Below are 18,104 nucleotides of genomic sequence, written 5' to 3'. Positions count from 1 at the left end.
TAAGTTAAATAGCGTATAGTCCTGCACGTCTCTGCAGCATCACAGGACAATATGACTTGCTAAAATGTTACACAATTTTAGATTTTTGGAAATGTGCGCAGTCATTGAGGCTTTATTTAATCAGAAATGTCGTGTAAAATACATTTGTGAATGTTTGTGTGTGTGATAAGAAACAGCTTCGGTTCTTGACATGACGCAGGACCTCCGGCGCGTCGCTAGGTGGCGACAACAGCCTGTCCTGAGAAGCCGCGTGTCCCCCTCCGCCACTGATATGTCCTGGCGTGTGAGCGTCTCAGATCGTCTCTCAGGCCTCCACCCGAGACGCGCAGCTTCGCGGATTCATGACAGTCTTCAAGATGCTCGAATAACGCTGGAGTTGCCTTCAGCGCATGTTGGAGGCTCACTGGATGTTGGGACAGCAGTCCCCCTGGAGACAGTCAGGGTTAAACGTCCTGCCCAGGGACTCAGTGGTAGTAAGTGGGGTTTGAACGTGGAACTTTGTGGACATTTGATTCATAGGCGAGTGTCCTACCCCATTTTGTTGATGTTGCTGGTTTCAAATGGGGCTCTGAAGTGTCTGAGCAGAAAGAATAGCTAAAGAATAAAACACAGGACATTAGCTGCATATGGAAGTCACAACTGTTGACCAAATATGATTTATGTGTCATTAGCACCTTCATGTCTAATCTCACAAAAAAATAATGATAATAATTTTAAAAATTCTGGTTCGGAGAACTGCCTACGTTTCAATTCACAATGTATAAGGTCACGATGTGCTACATCAGACGAGAAAACCAAAGGAAGTACAGATCAAGTGAAGTGGTCTAATTAAGGTTGTGTACATCATAACTGTACATGTATTTATTTAGAAAGTGAATTGATTGTCATTGTGAGACACTGCAGCACAGCACATGGTGACACAACGAAATGTGTTCTCTGCTTTTAACCATCCCACTCGGTGAGCAGTGGGCAGCCATGACAGGCCCCACGGGGAGCAGTGTGTGGGGACCGTGCTTTGCTCGGTGGCACCTCAGTGGCACCTTGGCGGACTGGGATTCGGTCGGGTCCGTTTACCCGCTAGGCCACCACTGCCCCCTGTAAAAGTTCTGGACAACATAGTCAGTTTCTCCATGGTGGCTTTTCTCCACCATGGGGTCCAGGGACAGAATGACAGAGTGACAGTGGCTTCCCGGAGCCGCAAGTGACCCCATGATCCGGCTGAACTGACTCTGAATGAATGACGGGCGTAGGGCTGCTGATCCTCCTCTTCTGTTCCTGAACTGTGCGAAATGTTCAAGTGACATGCGTCCCCGCATCACAGAGCTGTCGTGATGAAGACACCAAGTTTAGGAAACCGGACACTGCATCATTCCAGGACCCGGCTAACGGAGCTCACTCTTACACAGGAAAACCTGACAAGGCATGAGGGCAAACCCCGACTAGCTCCACACAAACTGGCAGACATTTTGGACCACGTGGCTCAGATTGATGGAGACTGTGGACAACAGCACGGTCCACGTAGGGCCATTCGTCTCTTTATTTTTGTGAATTTAGGTTGAGATGCAATTGCTGGAGTGATGCACCGGAGTAATAAAACATACCACGGACTTTATTCAGATACAGCAAAATCACTTCTATTATTCGCTATTATTCTTTTTTATTATTTCTTTCTGTTTTTTTCAACAGCTTAACTGTTGTTTCATTGAAAAGAGACACATTTTTTCGTCTAAAACAGACTTAAGGTTCCTGCTGTTACTCACGACCGTCGATTGGGGGCGCCAGAGATCTAAACAGAACGCCGCAAGCGCTGCCCGTTAACCCCGGCATCACGATCCACGCACTGTCCACGCATGTACGTGGCGGTAATTAATTTCTTCTTTTAAATGAGGAACCGGGGGTCTTCGTCCGTTCGTGACGTGACGTTGCGGAGAACAGACCCCCGCAACACGGCACCGAAGCCCCCGCCGTTGGCGGAGACGCGCGCTGTAATTAATCATAATTATGATTCATAATGACACTTCTGCACGGTGACCGAAGAGACAGTCCTGCTTCATTATTCCGTTTTTCTCGTCACTTTCCGTCGAGACTAACGGTAAAAAGGACCCCAATAAAGCCCAAAATGTAAACAACAAAAAACATTTTACATTTTATGGCATTTAATAGTCGACACTAATGGTATATCTGTGCGCGGAATCGGAATCTTCATAAGGGAACAGACAAAAATACGAAATACGAAGTCTTATCTGGTTATAATTAAGCATATGGTTTTAATTATAAGGAAACATGAAAACAATATAAATAAAAAAGAAACGCTTTGGAAGGATCGATTTGTAAGTTCGTCTTATATTTAATCAGAATCACGTAAATACGTGGCACCAACGAAATGTAGGACATAAAGGTTTATTTGTTATATTTTGAGAACGCAAGCTTTGTTTTTTCCTTAATTTCAGGAATAAAACGTGTATCCGTTTTCATCCGTCAGATCGGAACTAATTCCTAATTCTTTAAATTCGTTCGGTCGAAAAAAACATTTACAGACGTGGAAGAGGAGGTGGAGGAAAAAAAAAACGAAATAGAGGGAGGCAGCAGGAGCAGAAGGGAGGAACAATAGAGGAATGAACGCGTAATGATATTCCTAAATGAAGAGGGAAATGTTGCGGCGCTCATTTTATTAATCAGACTGTCAATTTCACCCCAGAGGCCAGAACCCCGGGAAGAACCCGCCGCCGCCTTAAAGCGGCCGGCGAGCACCCTCCTCCTCCTCACTCCTGCTCTTCCTCTGCACCCGGATAGGCGCGCCTCCATCATCCCGCCGACAGCCCCGCTCCCGTTTATTTGCTTATAAACCCGCTACAATAAACGATCATTCCGTCGGCGCGAACCGCGCCTTTTTTCTAACATTTTTTTTTATTTATTAGATTTTTTTTTTTTCATTTTTTTTTTGATGAACGACGTTTCGGGGCGGAAAGGATGTGCGGGTCATTTTGAACAGTCGTTCGTTGCACGCCTGTGTTTTTTTTTTTTTTTTTTTGGACGTCCCGCTCATAAAAAAAAAAGGTGTTACTACATTATTTAGAGCGAGCAGCCGACGCTGGATGCGGAGCAGCTCCGCCGCGACTCGTCGGAGCAGCAGCCCGGGCACCTCGGCTCGGTGATGGAGAGGATCAGGAAGGAGATGATCCTGATGGAGCGCGGGCTGCACAGCCCCGTGGGCGGCAAGCGGCTCTCCAACCTGTCCGAGTCGGCCGGCAACGCGGTGCTGGAGGCCCTGGAGAACTCGAGTCCCCGCCTGACTTCCGCCGCGCTGCACGGGAGCCTCGCCGACGTGGGCAGCAAAGGCAAGTTCGAGATCGACAGCCTGTTCGGCCCGCACCACCACGGAGGCGGCGGCGGCGGCGGGGATAACGGCGCCTCGGCCGAGATCTCGTCCTCCGAGGGCAGGAAGAAGATGAGTTTGTACCCGGACGTCTCTCCGGACTCCGACATTAACAGCGACGTGGAGGTCGGATGCCCCTCGCACCGCTCCCCGGGAGGAGGGAGCCAGCACAAGGAAAACAACAAAGGTATGGAAATGATTATTATTACAACAATACATACACCAGCAATAACTCGATAAACTTTCCAAAAAATATTCACGATTATTTACCTAAAATAAACAATTCTTTTAATAAATAGTAACGTGCTTTTCATTAAAAAAATATAAAGAAAACGAATTATTTTTAAAGAATTAATATAATATATATATAATTTCAGTAGATTACAGAATTTACTTTTTTTTTTTTAATTCAACAGTAACATACACGAAACTTACAAAGCATAAAATATTGCTAACACGTGAAATGATCTATGTGGGTTTTTTTTTTCGTTTTCTTCAAAGGCTTTTCGGACAGTAATTCAGGGACCCCCAACACAAGTTCCTCCTCCCTCTCGAACCTGAACAGCAACTCGGTCGGCAGCTCGAACTCGTCCAACGCCGACCAGGTGAGGCGGTACCGGACCGCGTTCACCAGGGAACAGATCGGCCGGCTGGAGAAGGAGTTTTACCGGGAGAACTACGTGTCGAGACCCAGGAGGTGTGAACTGGCCGCGGCTTTAAATCTGCCAGAGACCACGATAAAGGTAACACGGTTTATTTATACTTACAAAAAAAAACCCGGCTAAAAAACGTTTTAAAAATATTTTGGTGTAAAATTTAGCACACAGTGTAAAGACACACACACAGACACACACTACAGTTATTTAGTGTATTTCTAAACGCGTTATTTAACGAAATTCCATTCATTGATTCACAATTTTACTCACCTCAGAAATTCGTAGTATGTATATATATATTTTTGTATTTTTTAATGACAAAAGTATTACACTAGTGGCATAATTCGAGATGAATAAATGTATTCATGTTTAAAAGCAACCGTTTGATATCGGTTTGTAGTTGTGCTTGGTTTGGTGAGGGTGCTGATGGTCTTGGTGACCGTGGTGGGCTTGGTGCTGTTTCGGTGTTTGTGGGGTGAAGAGAGCTACTTGTTGGTCCTGGGACTGGGATCTGACTCCTGGTTCTGGTTCTGCGCGCAGGTCTGGTTCCAGAACCGGCGGATGAAGGACAAGCGGCAGCGCTTGGCGATGTCGTGGCCACATCCAGCGGACCCCAGCTTCTACACCTACATGATGACGCACGCGGCGGCCACCGGAAGTCTCCCCTACCCCTTCCACTCCCACATGCCCCTGCACTACTACCCGCACGTCGGCGTGACCGCGGCCGCCGCCGCCGCGGCCGCCACCGGCGCCGCCTCGTCGCCCTTCGCCACCTCCATCCGCCCGCTCGACACCTTCCGCGCCCTCTCGCACCCCTACTCCCGCCCGGAGCTCCTCTGCAGCTTCCGCCACCCGGGACTCTACCAGTCGCCCGCGGGCCTCAACAGCTCGGCGGCGGCGTCGGCGGCGGCGGCGGCCGCGGCTGCGGCGGCGGCGGTCGGCGCGCCGTCGGCCGGCGGCCCGTGTTCGTGCCTCAGCTGCCACAGCAGCCAGGCGGCGAGCGCCCTGAGCTCCAGGGGCGGCGGCACCGACTTCCCCTGCACGGCCGCCGGCCAGAGGTCCGAGAGCGGATTTTTGCCCTATTCCGCCGCGGTGCTGAGCAAGACTGCGGTCCCGTCTCCGGACCAGAGAGAGGAGAGTTCTCTCACCAGATAACTCCACTCACACACACACACACACACACACACACACACCACTCCCGCTTTATTTATTTCCATATATTTATTCCTTATTTATGTATCTATTTATTTATTTCACTGCACAACACTGTACAACATTAAACTGTAAACGCCGCCATGTCCGGTTCTTGTGAAACCCGCTGATCGGAATTTTTCTAAATCGGCCGCGGCTCGAGGGACCCCCCCCCCTATATATATATATATATATATATATATATATATATAAATATACATTATTAATAATGCGCAGATTATGACGAAAATCGCCAATCGCGCGCCCCTGACTGCGGATTCGCGGGAAAAGTTCCCCCCGCGAACCGAGACTCGCTGTCAAACACTAACAACCCGCGGTGGGAAGTCATTAGGCGAGACAGATAAAAGACCTTCGACGTCAGAACGCGCTCCTCGACGCGCGGCGGCCGCGCGGTGCCTGAGGATTTAACAAAATAAAAGTCCTATTTCCACATTGTTTTTTTTTTTTTTTTTAGATTTTTGGTGGGAGGGTGGGTGGGGGGGGCGGTCGGGTTTTTGAAAAACTTTTTTCCCTCCTCGGCTGCGTTCCGCTGATGCGAGCAACCTCATTAAATCAAAAAAGCCCCCCCCCGTTATTTCCATAATACTCCCAGCAGAGCCGCGCTCACGGATATAATGGGATTATGGGAAGGAGACGAGACTTCACGCAGGCTACTTTCACACAACTTTTTTTTTTTTTTTTTTTAGGGAGGGGGGGGGGGGGGGTCCACAAGGCAACTTTGAAGCCGCACGTGTTCATGGTGAACAGTGAGGTGGAGAATAAACCAAAATAAAGGCCGATCAGAACATTAAAAATAATTAAAGAAAAAAACTCGTTTCCCAACATAGATGCCATTTTTTATATTTTCATAATTTATGTGACTGAATGAATGTTCACTTTTACTTTTATTATTATTATTGTTTTGGAGATGTTTGGGATTATTATTTTTTTTGTAAGAATAGCATCATCTTCCAGGCAAACTGCTTATCTTGAATATTGACCCTATAGAAATTGTACCTGTTCCAACAAAACAAGACAAATAAGAAAGAAAGAACGAAAGAAAGAGGATTATGAGACCCTTGTAAATAACATATATTACGTTACTGCTACAACTAAATGTAATTTAAAGACATTTCTACAGGAAACAGGATACGAAGGGCTGGTTAAGATGTTGGAGAACGTCGGCTGGAAATGAATCAAATTAATAATAATAACAATTTTTAAGTTAAAAAATATTTTGTTTTTTGTTTTGCTGCCCTTGGTCCCCGGGGTCACATGACTGTAAATGACGTCTCTGTATTTTAAATATGACTGACTGTATGAATTTTCATATTTTCCTCGAGAAATATGTGCAATACAAAATGTATATTATTACTACTATTATTATGTTATTTATTGATGGTGTTTGTTCTTGGGAAATAAATATTTAAAAAAATGCTACACACTCTTATATTTATATTAGTTAATATACGAAAAATATTTCTGTGCTTAAAAACAAAACACACACACACACACACACACACACACACACACATATATATATATGAGCCTCCAAATCGATACATCTTTGATGAGAGCATTTTCGAGGCTCTCTAACACAATTTCCCCCCTTGGAAAAAAAGTCCGTCTGGCATTAATTAGAACGACACTGAAAACTTTGGGGAATATGCTGGCTGCTATCACGGGTCATCCCTGCCTTATAATTTACCATTATTTTTACATTACCTCTAAATGATACAAGCTGATACTGTCGTTAATTGCAGTTTGGTTAAATATATACCGAAGGGCTCCCCGGGGTGGGGGGGTTGGATGGGGGCACCCTGAGATAAGTTGCTCTTCTGTTTTGTTTTTTTTTAACGTCCCCATTAAAGGAACAGGATTATAGCCGTGATGAATCGCCGTGTTTCCCTTCTGCTCTTTTACCAAGGCGAAGGTTGCAACCCGAGCAGCAGCGGCATTGAGATAGATGGAGGGACAAACAGGGGAAGACAGGGGCCAGAAAAACACTGCCCACAACCTTTTGTATCCAATGTGCAGAGGCTGAAAACGAATTAATCATAAAAAAAAAAAAATAATATTTTTTTTTCTCCAGAAAACTGTCCGTCACCTCAGCCCGGTCGCTCCTGGCTTGTTTAATACACGTTACATTTTCTTTATTTCGCTGCTAATAGAAAAACCCAAATTACACGTCCAGCAGCGAGATAGAAATGCAAAGATCGATGACCCCCCCCCCCCATACTGTCCAATCACCCCTATTTAATTGACTGTATTTTCTGGGTAATTGAACTGCTTGTTGTAAATTGGAGATTTTATGGGAACGACATGAAAACCGCGTTTACTGACATTCATCGCATCTTTGACATTGATTATCTGATCAGCGCGTGTCACGCTAACCTCCAATTCTTCATTACGCACTGTTTATGAGCTGTTGCAGAGCCGCGCGCTCGCGCCAGAGTGATTGATTGCCTTATTAACGCGTGCTCTTGTAAGTGTGACCGAACTGATTACGATGCATATGTTTAGAATAATGTTTCATTTAGCTGACTGCGAGTAATGCGGGGTGACAGCTGCTGCGGGCGAGGACAAAAACCCGAACTACCGGGAGCACGTGGGGCCAAAGCGCCCCACCCACCCCGTCAAAGGGCTATCTATCTATCTATCTATCTATCTATCTATCTATCTATCTATCTATCTATCTATCTATCTATCTATCTATCTATCTATCTATCTATCTATCTATCTATCTATCTATCTATCTATCTATCTATCTATCTATCTATCTATCTGTCTATCTGTCTGTCTGTCTGTCTGTCTGTCTGTCGTGTGTATTCCGTGTTGTGCGTGGTAACTACGTGCAAAACACGACCACACCACATTGTACTATTGACACGTGATTAGATACGCGGGTATTTAAAATTCGACGAAAAGTGAGTTTTACGTTCAGTAAACGCAGTGTTCTGTTAAACGACGCCTAACACGTCTATGGCGAGGAGCGGCGTGGTGAATTCGACTGCATTTTGGCAGCCTTCCCCCAAACCAGATTTCCGAGGCAGAGGAAAAAGTCCCCCTTCTGTGACGAAAACCTTTCGTCAAAAAACCCCCCCCCAAAAAACAAAACAACAACAAAAAAAAAAAAAACCCGAAACAGCGGCTTGTCCCAAATGAACGCTTCTGTTAAAATGTTACTTTCATGCATTATGTGACATTAATTTAACTATAGCTCATTAAGGCAGAATGAAATGGTTAAATTAACTTATCAGCCCGTAATGATGATGAATGAGGTATTAATTCAGATACAAGCTGGGCAATTTGCAAGTTTGCGCGTTTTGATGGTTCTCAAATAACGTAGTGAATAGCGGGGTCATCCCCTCAATCAATTACATAAGCATGTAAAGTCGCTCTGTCGTAAAAAAATAATAATAAACCCCCTTTCATGCATATGTATTAAAACATGTTGGCAATTATCCTGGAAAATTGCTTTCAACGGGGCCCGAACACCGGTTCTTTCAACACAGAGAGGACATTACGGGACATCGGATAGTGATGTTGGGGATTATATTTCCATGCAGCACGATCGGACGGAAGAAAATAAAAAAAACTCACAAACCTCGCATCTTTACCTTATTATTGACATATCTGTCGCAGTTCGCAGAAAATGTCCAGAACCAGGTTGAACACATTATTTTTAAACCAGGAATGAATGAAATGAAATGCGCGACATCCCGTTTTAGATTAGGGAGGGACGTGTAGTTGTTTAGTAACGTTTCTGGTGACCTGCGTGTAGAGTAGTGAGTAGAGCTCCGCATCTTACTCGCTGTCACTCACGGCCCAACACCTATGGAGCGCGTTTATTCTGCTTCTGTGGAATGGAATCGCCATATGTTTTTTTTTTTTTTTTTTTACAGTTTCCAACAAATTATGAGACAGACAGACAAACAAATGTACTCCCCATGAAGACGAAACACTGAAATTGCATCTGTTCCAAATAAAACCCATTTGGTTGGATGTGTGTGTGTGTTTTTTTAACATATTGTCTTTTTTACTGTCTTTCTTTCTTTCTTTCCACAACACCCTCATAAAGACCCCAGGATTCAGTACCATAGACAGCGCTGATTCAATGATTGCATTTTATTGACGCAGAAAGGCCAGAGAACTGTCTCTATCGGATTTGTGCTATAGTTTCATCACATAAATCCAACCTCACCAAAAGTTATATCAGGTCTGACGCCATTGAGGAGAATTCAGGATTCCCACTTCTTTGGGCTTCGGTAATGTAAACCTTGCCTCAACCTTGCCGTGGAGAGTCCTGCAGAAACTATGTCCTGAATGTTTCTCATATTCCGGCAGCCTCTTTGGCTCAGTCAATGCAGCTTGATAGACCGGTGTCCTAGCTGTGGCAGCGGTGGGCCAGCGGGCAAGGAAGGGGTCTCATAACCGAAGGGCTGCGGGTTCAAATCCTGAGCCATCGAGGTGCCACTGAGCAAGGTCCCGTCCCCATCACGCCTGTCATGGCTGCCCACTGCTCAGGAGGATGGTTAAATGCAGAGGACACATGCCATTGTGTCACTGTGTGCTGTGCATCACTGTGTGCTGTGCATGGTTTCTTCAGACAAAAAACTTAGATGAAATATGGTTCTTTAATATTTCATTTAAATCTTGTGTTCTGAGTTATTGAATTAATGATAATTGCAGACCGGTTCCTAGTGAAGCAAACGAGGGAATACAATGATATGAGTCTTAAAGCACGTATGCAATCGTCTCTGGATAAGAGTGCCTGCCAGATGCTGTAAATGTAATATGATTAAAACCCGGCGTTTTCATTCACGTCTTGCCTGTTTAAGTTAATCAAGCATTCATGCCCAATGCCAGAACAATTCAAGTAGCTGTCCTTGGTGCTGAAACGTGCATTTCAGGGGCACAGTACGCAGAGCTAATTATTATTATTATTATTATTATTATCATTATTCATATTTTAATAAAAAACAAACAGGCTAGAAACAAATATATTATATAGTTTCAGGTAGCTGTGGTACACAAAGAAAGAAAAGAAACAATGTACATCATTACGGTGTACGTCACTTGGTGTAGGGATCCAATAAACAAGCTCTTTGGATCATTTGTATTGTAGTTCGAGGGCAAAAAACACAAAAGACAAAAGAAACTAAAACCAGGGGGAAAAAACCCCAGAAAGTTGCATCCCGCAGTTTCACAGCTTCAGCAGGCGAAAGCCACGGCCACGTGACAAAGCCACAGAAGAGAGTTATGGGAAGGAACTGGGATCTGTGTTGCCATGTTTGTCGTTTACAAGCGATTTTCCCTGGCTGAAAAAAATACGTATCCGCACATCTATTTCCCCCTCGATAATCAAATCTTACATCCAAAGGACCCTTTACAAAGACACATCGATCGTTTACTGTAGGAGATATTTGTCGCTTAGACTGTTCTGTTTAGAATAACCGGAACTGGCAACACTACCGACGCGACAACTTTAAGAGCTGTTTGCTACAGGCGCAGGCTAAGCCCCGCACTTTAGGGCGAACTGCTTGGTGCAGGTAAGCTTGGTGTAAAGTTATTGTTTCTGCTTTCGCGGGAAGTGTCCTCCCCCCCTTTTCCGTCGCCAGTGTTTGTGGAAATTGCCCGCCAGAGCCGTCTTTTCTTTTATTTGTTAAAGTCGCCAACTTTTGATAGCGATCCAAGTTTAGCTTAGCTTAGCTTGTTTTAGCCTAGCCCGTTCGCCAGCCGCGGGCAACGGGAAGCGGTGACAAGTTTTTACTGTCGCTTTATTGTCGCCGGCGGACCGGCACCCGTCCACGCTGTAGACTTTTATCTGCTTGGCGTAAATAGTAAAGGGGCGTAGCCTCCGACGGCAGCGGCGACTAGCGAGCCAGGGGGATTCTACTACTTTCCCCTCCGCACAGTTGCTAGTGAGTATTTTAACTATTAATAATCGCGTAACGTGCATATATATATATATATATAAAAAAAAATTTGGATTTTGTGCGTTATACTTGACGTTAAAAGTCCGCTGGCGCCGTGTGAAGAGCGGCGAATCGCTTGCGCCGCTAAGGCTGTGATGAAAGCAAATCTAATGAAGGCTTTAGTCTAAAATAGTCCCGTGTCTTGTTGCGGCGCATTAGCCGACAGCTGCCTTGTCCTGCCTGGACTGGTTTTTTAGGGCTTGCGGGGCTTATTCCGCGCCACGTGTGAACTTGAGAAAGAGGGAGAGGGAGAGGGCGATGCCTTCGTGGAGCTCGGCTGAAGTTGTGTTTTCCAACAGGTGGAGGTTTTCGATTTTGTGCGGCTGCTGGTGTGAGCGATCGTAGGAGAGAGTGGCGAAATGGGGGCTGCAGTGTCGCGGTGGAGGGTATGTGTGCAATTGGAATCTCCTAAAACGTTACTCGTCTATTCGGTGTGCAGTTTTTGCTTCATTGTGTCAAAGCGAATTTCTATATGTGTGCATGTCTCTATATAAGAAATATGTATAATAATGTTAAAGCCCTTTCCATTTAATAGGCTAAAGCCTCCACTGTAGAAGTTTTGGAAGGAATTGACAAGGTACGACCCAGAGTCTCTGTGTATCTTCACACTTTTTTTTTTCTTTTTTATGCATGAAATTTTATTCAGCCTTAATGGTGACTGATTTGTCGGCCACAAGTAATTCACCCTGCAAATGTCAAGGAGCCATGAATCCACCCATGTTTTTGGTTGTATCAGGTTACACTGTAAAGCCACAGAAAGTTCCAGAGTGACACACACACACACACACACATGTCTGTAGTAGCTGCAGATGTAAAGTCAAATTTAGATCTTGTGTCAGAAAGACCATGCTTTTGGCCCGCTGTTAATTGGAGTTTTCGAGAAGTTTTTGTTTTGAGGATGGCGGGCTCTGTGGTAAGAGAAGCGAAGGGTGGGGCCTTTTGTCTAAAATGATACTTAAAAATCACTGTCTGTGTGTGTAAAAATGTGTTCATGGTATTAAAGAGTTATGCCTAGTAACAACATGTTGTGTTAAGAAAAAGAAAGCGTCAAATGCAGACATCGTTACCCGTAGTTAAATTCTTGGCCTCACACCCATTTGAAATTTACACAAAAAGAACAATTATTAGGCTAAATAAAAGTATTGAATAGAAAATTGGCACAGTCTGGAACAGTTATCAGAGACTGTAATCTGCCCACATGCTAACTTTTTTTTTTTTACTGTAGGTTGTTGATAAATTTTATTATTGATTGAATTATTATTTTTTTTAAATGACCAGGATATTCAATCCCTTGAGGAATATAGCGAAAAGAATCAGCGGCGATTGAAGCTGTGGGTTGGAAGGCTGCTGCTGTACTCTTCCATTCTCTACTTGATTTGCTGCGTAGTCGTTTATCTCTGGTATCTCCCCGAACTGTTGGTCAGACGACTAATCCTGGCGCTGGCTTTTTTAATATTCCCAGTATTGTAAGTTCGCATTTTTTATTTTCACATTGTGATGAAAGAAGGTTAATGGTTTGGCAGTCTGGCTCACATTTTTTTTTTTCTTCTTCACAGAGTATGGTTCCTAAGGAAACTTATGATCGCACTGTTTGCTCGAAGAACAGAGAGGAACAGTAAGATGATGAAATCACACTTTTTGTCTAGAATCTGAATTCCAATGATAATTTTGTCCTTTGTTTTGTTTAAGATGACAAGTTAGAAGACCTTAAATCACAAAAAAGAAAAATAGTAAGTATTTTTGCCTAAATTGTAACAAAAAAGCCTGATTGTCACATCAAGTCTTTCTGATGATAGGATTACTGCCCTTTTTGGCGTCTTGTAAATGAGATGCGTTTGTTCTTATTTGCTGACTATATGAAAGAAGCAATCCAATTTAAGGCTTTTTGCATTTGTTTACCTACATTTTATCCTTTTATCGAGTGTCTAGAATGTTGCAGAGAGATCATTTCTGCGGCAAATAAATAATCTAAAATCAATGCAGATGGTGGTTAATTGGCTCAGTCTTTAATTTGTAAAGCGCTTTGCTAACGGCTGTCTTTAAATTAATAGCGGTTAGTCCTAGAAGGAAATAAATCAGAGAAATTGCTTGTCATCTACTGTCATGTCTAATAACTTTCAATAATTATAGCTGATGGATTTTTGCACTTTCCATTATTGGAGTAGTGCATGTAATTATTCTCTTCATTATATGTAAACAATTAGCAGCATTTTGTGTTTAGTCAAACCAATGAAAACATCTCATCTAGTATTTATTAGCCCTATGCCCCATTCCAGCAGAGCATAAGGCTTTTATTTTGGGTCTGTGTTTAGTGTTCAGCCTTCAGTAGGCAGTTTAGAGAAGAGTAATAATATTTGATTTTTTTTTTTTTTTTTTTTTGATAAATCTGCTGTAGCTTGAGGAGGTGATGGAAACTGAAACTTACAAAAATGCTAAATTGATTCTGGAGAGGTTTGATCCTGATTCCAAGAAGAAAATAGTAAGTTTCTATTAAGCACTCCATTAAATGTAATGCAATCCTTAAAGATGCAGCTTGACATTTATTTATTTATTTTTGTGTGAAGGAGCTTGAATCTACACCTATTGGCCCCCCAGCAGCATCAAGAACTGGCCAAGGTAAAATGCGTGTGTGTCGGTTTTGTGGCATTTGTCTGTCATTCAATACAACACCCAGTTCTGGAACAGAGTTCTCATTGTTCCGGTCCAGTGCTGCGTCACAGGAACGTCACTCCGCGACCTCCGGCTGCTGAGACTCCCATCCCGGCTGCTCAACGCCCTCCTCCGGGGCCCGGCGTCACCGCGGCGGGGGGACCCATTCCGCACCCGGCCCCTGGCGGACCTCCAGAAAGATTCCTGTCCACCATGGCTGCTCAGCAGAGTCTAATGAGGCGACCCGTCACTCCTGGAGCTCATGTACCTGGAATGGGTGAGTGTTTTCTGCCATCAGGGAGACCCTTGTGGGGTGTTGGTATGCAGTCTAGAGACAGGAAGAAAGCCTTTGTTTTGTTTTTATTCCTGGAAAACCACTGTCTTGCATAGGGAGTATATATGGGTGTAAGTACAGTGATTGTTTTTTTTTTTTTTTTTTTCCCCCCCACAGAAACGGTATAAGCAATTTCTATTGGATTACTGTTTTTCTTTTTTTGATCACTGGGATACACACACACACACACACACACACACACACACACACACACACACACACACACACTTTTGGAGGTCTAGTAGGTCTTGTCCAAAAGGATTTATGACTGGACTGTGTTGATTTGTGCCAATTGGTTGACATCTAACTAACCCCCAAACGAATACATTTTGGTTCTTGCCAATTTTTGTATTTTTTTAAAAACATCTCTTGAACAACGAGTGCTTACAAAGGCCACGTAATGCTGTAAATTATTATTATTGCTTGATCTACTCAATAAAATAGTATTGTGCTTTTTTTCTGCGAAACTGTAGTTCCATTTTACAGGTTGAGCCCTGAAACATTAGCTGTGAAAAGCAATTGACGCAAAAAGAGTCACCACAGAGTTTCCATATGTTGGTAAATTAATAACCAGCGGGAAGTGAGGACTTTGCCAAGTCTCCCAGACATGACCAGTCATTTTCCTATGATGGCTGTTAATGTTATATTAAATTAATTACCGCTCAGGAACACAGCAGGAGCTCCCTGGCACGTGCCTCAGAGGGGAGGTCAGTTTCCAAGTAATTATTAAAATGCGTCCCTTCCAACCATTTATCACTGGATCGTTTGGTAGCTGTTTACTCGTCGCCTCTCGCCGCTGAGTGAGCAATGCCTCGTGTGTACGGCTCTTACAGGAATGCACCCTCCAGGCCCTCCTCTCACCAGGCCCATCCTCCCGCGAGACAGGAGTGCTTTGGACCGGGTCATGGAGTACTTTGTTGGAGATGGCCCTCAGAACAGGTGCGTTTTGTGCTGCAGGGCTTGTAATTACATTCTTCACCTTTTTTAATACTCGTTTAGTTTAATAATGTTGTTAAACTAGTGAAGTAAAATGTTGGCTGATTGTGCTCTTTCTCTCCCTCACGCTCACTCTCTCCTAGATATGCCCTTATATGCCAGCAGTGTCTTTCGCATAACGGCATGGCATTAAAAGAGGAATTTGAATACGTTGGTAAGATTTAGAGAAACACAACCGCTCCTGTCAGTCTCCATCAAACACTGCGCCTTCATTTGCCCTCTAACATTTGGCAGCACAGTATATCATAAGGCTCTTAAAAGCTGTTGCTTCAACTGGCCTTTTAAAAAAAAAAAAAAAAAAGAAAAAGGCACTTGCTCTAAATTGAATATGCAAACAAGAGCAGGCCAGTAGCTGGCTGTAACATTTGTAAAATTTATATTAAAATTTTATATGTAATTTTTAAAAAATTGTGATTTAATGGCTGTGCTACATTGGGGTCAGTCTCTCTCTCTCTCTCTCTCTCTCTCTCTCTCTCTCTCCCACACTCACTCTCACAGCCTTCCGCTGTGCCTACTGTTATTTCTTGAACCCGGCGAGGAAGACCCGGCCTCAGGCCCCACGGCTGCCTGACGCCCCTAAGCCTCCATCTGCAGCCTCTGAAGCTGACCAGTCTCCTGCCACAGGTGTGTGGCTCACCTTTAGTTTAACCAGCCATGGCAAGACTGTGCGCTTTAGGGCGCATCAACCAAGCAATTATTCAGAAAATGTCATATTTCAGGGTGTTAGTGATGTATCTGCTGTCCAGGCTTCGCCAAGTCTCCACACATCCCATCTAAAAATGTTTACGGTCCTTAATGGTTTGATGCCTCGTGTGTGAGTTCAGAAATGTAGTACTGTGGCAAGAATTTTCCCCACCCATGAACTGGTAAAAACCTTCCTCCAAGTCTCACTGTTGCATCACCTTTTGGCAAAATCCAGGTATATCCGGCCCTTTAAAGGGAACATTTGCTTGATCTTATTTAGTGTCTGAAGGCAGATTTGAGAGATTATCAGCTTTTCTCTCTTTCATGTGTACGTCTGGCTCAGGTGGGGTGTAAAGCTTCCCATGCCACTCAAAAGCTTTCTTATTTAACTTCCTCTGGTGGCTGTTTCGTGGTGGTTATTTTTTTGATTAATTGATCAAAACATAAATGATTAATTGGCGTTGTGGGGTGTGTGTGTGTGTGTGTAATGTTATATATATATATATATAAAACACACACACACACACACACACATTTTTTTTTTTTTCCTCTTCTCTTCTCCCTCACCAGACGAGAATGAGCAGGTGCCCCCTGCTGAGAAGGACGCCCCAGAGGTACAACTCGCTACTCAAACCCCAGAGCTGGAAAAAACCCCTTCAGAGAAATCGGACGAAGAGCACAACGTGTCTGCCATGGAGGTTGAATAAAATTTTATTTATGGTCAAGGTTATTTCAAATAAAATATTCTCTTTTTATTATTTAGTTTATTAAGTTCAGCATTTATGTAATAAGCATATGTTTATACTTTGAAAGAGAAGTTTTTTTTTTGTTTTGTTTTGTTTGATGGGCTGTTATAATTTGCTAAAAAAAAAAAAGGTAGCACATGTTTACTTTAAAGCATGACTTGAGATAGTGTTCTTACATTTTAGTTATAATAAGTTCATGTTTGTCTGCAGATTTGCCACATTAGCCAGAAGTTTTGACTGAATGTATCAGACTTTGCATCAGAATGCAGAAGTGCTGTCGTTCCTGTTCATGTAACGAGCAATATTTATAATGTTTGTATGTCTTTCCGTCTGGAGAACAGTGCCTTATAGAGATGTATGGAGTGGGATCTGGGTTTCCCTTTCAGCGGAACACCAACCACATGTTTACATTGCATTCTTGGGGGTGTCAAGTTTTATTTATTTTCTTCATAGGAACCGTGAGGCTCTACCATGAACTTGTGCCTTTTTCTATTTTAGATGCAGATGAAATATTTACTATATATTTTTAAGTATGTAGGCCATGTGCAAAAAAAATACCTAAATGCCATTGTGACATGAATGAGAATAAATATTTTAAAAAATATGAAGTGGCCCTTTCTTTTAATGAGCTTCATGTGTAATGTACTCCGTTTTCATTTTGCGGATTACGTTCTTCGGCACAATGTGTCACTGGTGCCTCATTCTAACACAAAATGGTTAACCGACTGTCTGACGGGGGGTGTGGCGGAAAAGCCTGCATGTTCTTTTTGTCGAAATTGGGTATTAGGGGTGTTAGTGGTCCAGTTTATTGCCCGGCCGCTCCCCTGCTCGTATTCTATTTGCCGTGTCACCCGGGGACATTGAAGGGAACGTGTTAAAACACCGTCCGTTTTCATTAGCCAGCCTATTTTAGCTTGTGATCATTTTATTTTAGCTCATTGATCATTTCAGACAGTGTTAGATAATGGTGGTGACACACAGGCCCGGCTGATCTTGATTGCTTGACCCTCTTCATTTGCAACGAGAGAGCCATCTCTGCTCGTGTCGCCCTCTGCCTTCGTCGGTCCCTTTTCCCTTAACGTGCACAGTGGCCTGGCAGCAGGGTCACCATCGCATATTTGTCTTTGGGCCTTGATAATGTATGTTTACAGAGACGTGACCCTTTATACGTAGCAATGCATCAATGTCACATGGACAGTAGCACCTGATTTCAGCACGCGCTGTTTGAGTTTGACCCCTGACAATTGCAGAGCAGGGTGTCTGTGTGTCTGTGTGTGTGTGTGAGAGAGAGAGTGAGTGTGAGAAATCGCTGTCAATAGGACATTTGAACCTTTCTGCGGCAAATATGATGTAGATCAAGCATCGGTGAATTGGGTGCCTGCATGTTGGAAATCCTCAGCCGCTGATGAAACATGCCTGGGCGCCCGGCGCTCCATCTTTATAGTCACACGTCCCACCCGCACGTATCTTGCATCATTTTCTGCAATGACATTT

General features: G+C 43.7%; 2 protein-coding genes across 3 annotated transcripts; both read left to right on the top strand.

Annotated features, from left to right (window-relative positions):
* Positions 1-3,154: 3,154 nt before the first annotated feature.
* evx2 (even-skipped homeobox 2) lies at positions 3,155-5,187 on the top strand. The gene is made up of 3 exons (XM_028991926.1): positions 3,155-3,563; positions 3,878-4,119; positions 4,573-5,187. Exons 1-3 carry the CDS (start codon positions 3,155-3,157, stop codon positions 5,185-5,187), a joined length of 1,266 nt encoding a protein of 421 aa, XP_028847759.1.
* A 5,515-nt stretch (positions 5,188-10,702) lies between these two features.
* Positions 10,703-17,214, top strand: lnpa (limb and neural patterns a). 2 transcript variants are annotated; one of them, XM_028991250.1, is made up of 13 exons: positions 10,703-10,775; positions 11,501-11,587; positions 11,737-11,778; positions 12,480-12,667; positions 12,758-12,816; positions 12,891-12,931; positions 13,597-13,680; positions 13,766-13,817; positions 13,909-14,127; positions 15,018-15,123; positions 15,264-15,334; positions 15,679-15,804; positions 16,435-17,214. In XM_028991250.1, the coding sequence occupies exons 2-13, from the start codon at positions 11,561-11,563 to the stop codon at positions 16,569-16,571; spliced, it is 1,152 nt and encodes a 383-aa protein (XP_028847083.1). In that variant the 5' UTR covers positions 10,703-10,775; positions 11,501-11,560; the 3' UTR covers positions 16,572-17,214. The 2 variants fall into 2 exon arrangements, with proteins under 2 accessions (XP_028847083.1, XP_028847084.1); XM_028991251.1 differs by lacking the exon at positions 10,703-10,775 and adding an exon at positions 10,805-11,147.
* Positions 17,215-18,104: the final 890 nt, after the last annotated feature.

This window comes from Denticeps clupeoides, chromosome 9, assembly GCF_900700375.1.
Source record: "Denticeps clupeoides chromosome 9, fDenClu1.1, whole genome shotgun sequence".
NCBI lineage: Eukaryota > Metazoa > Chordata > Actinopteri > Clupeiformes > Denticipitidae > Denticeps > Denticeps clupeoides.
The sequence above is the reverse complement of the archived record's forward strand: the minus strand, read 5'-3'. Positions and strand labels throughout refer to the sequence as shown.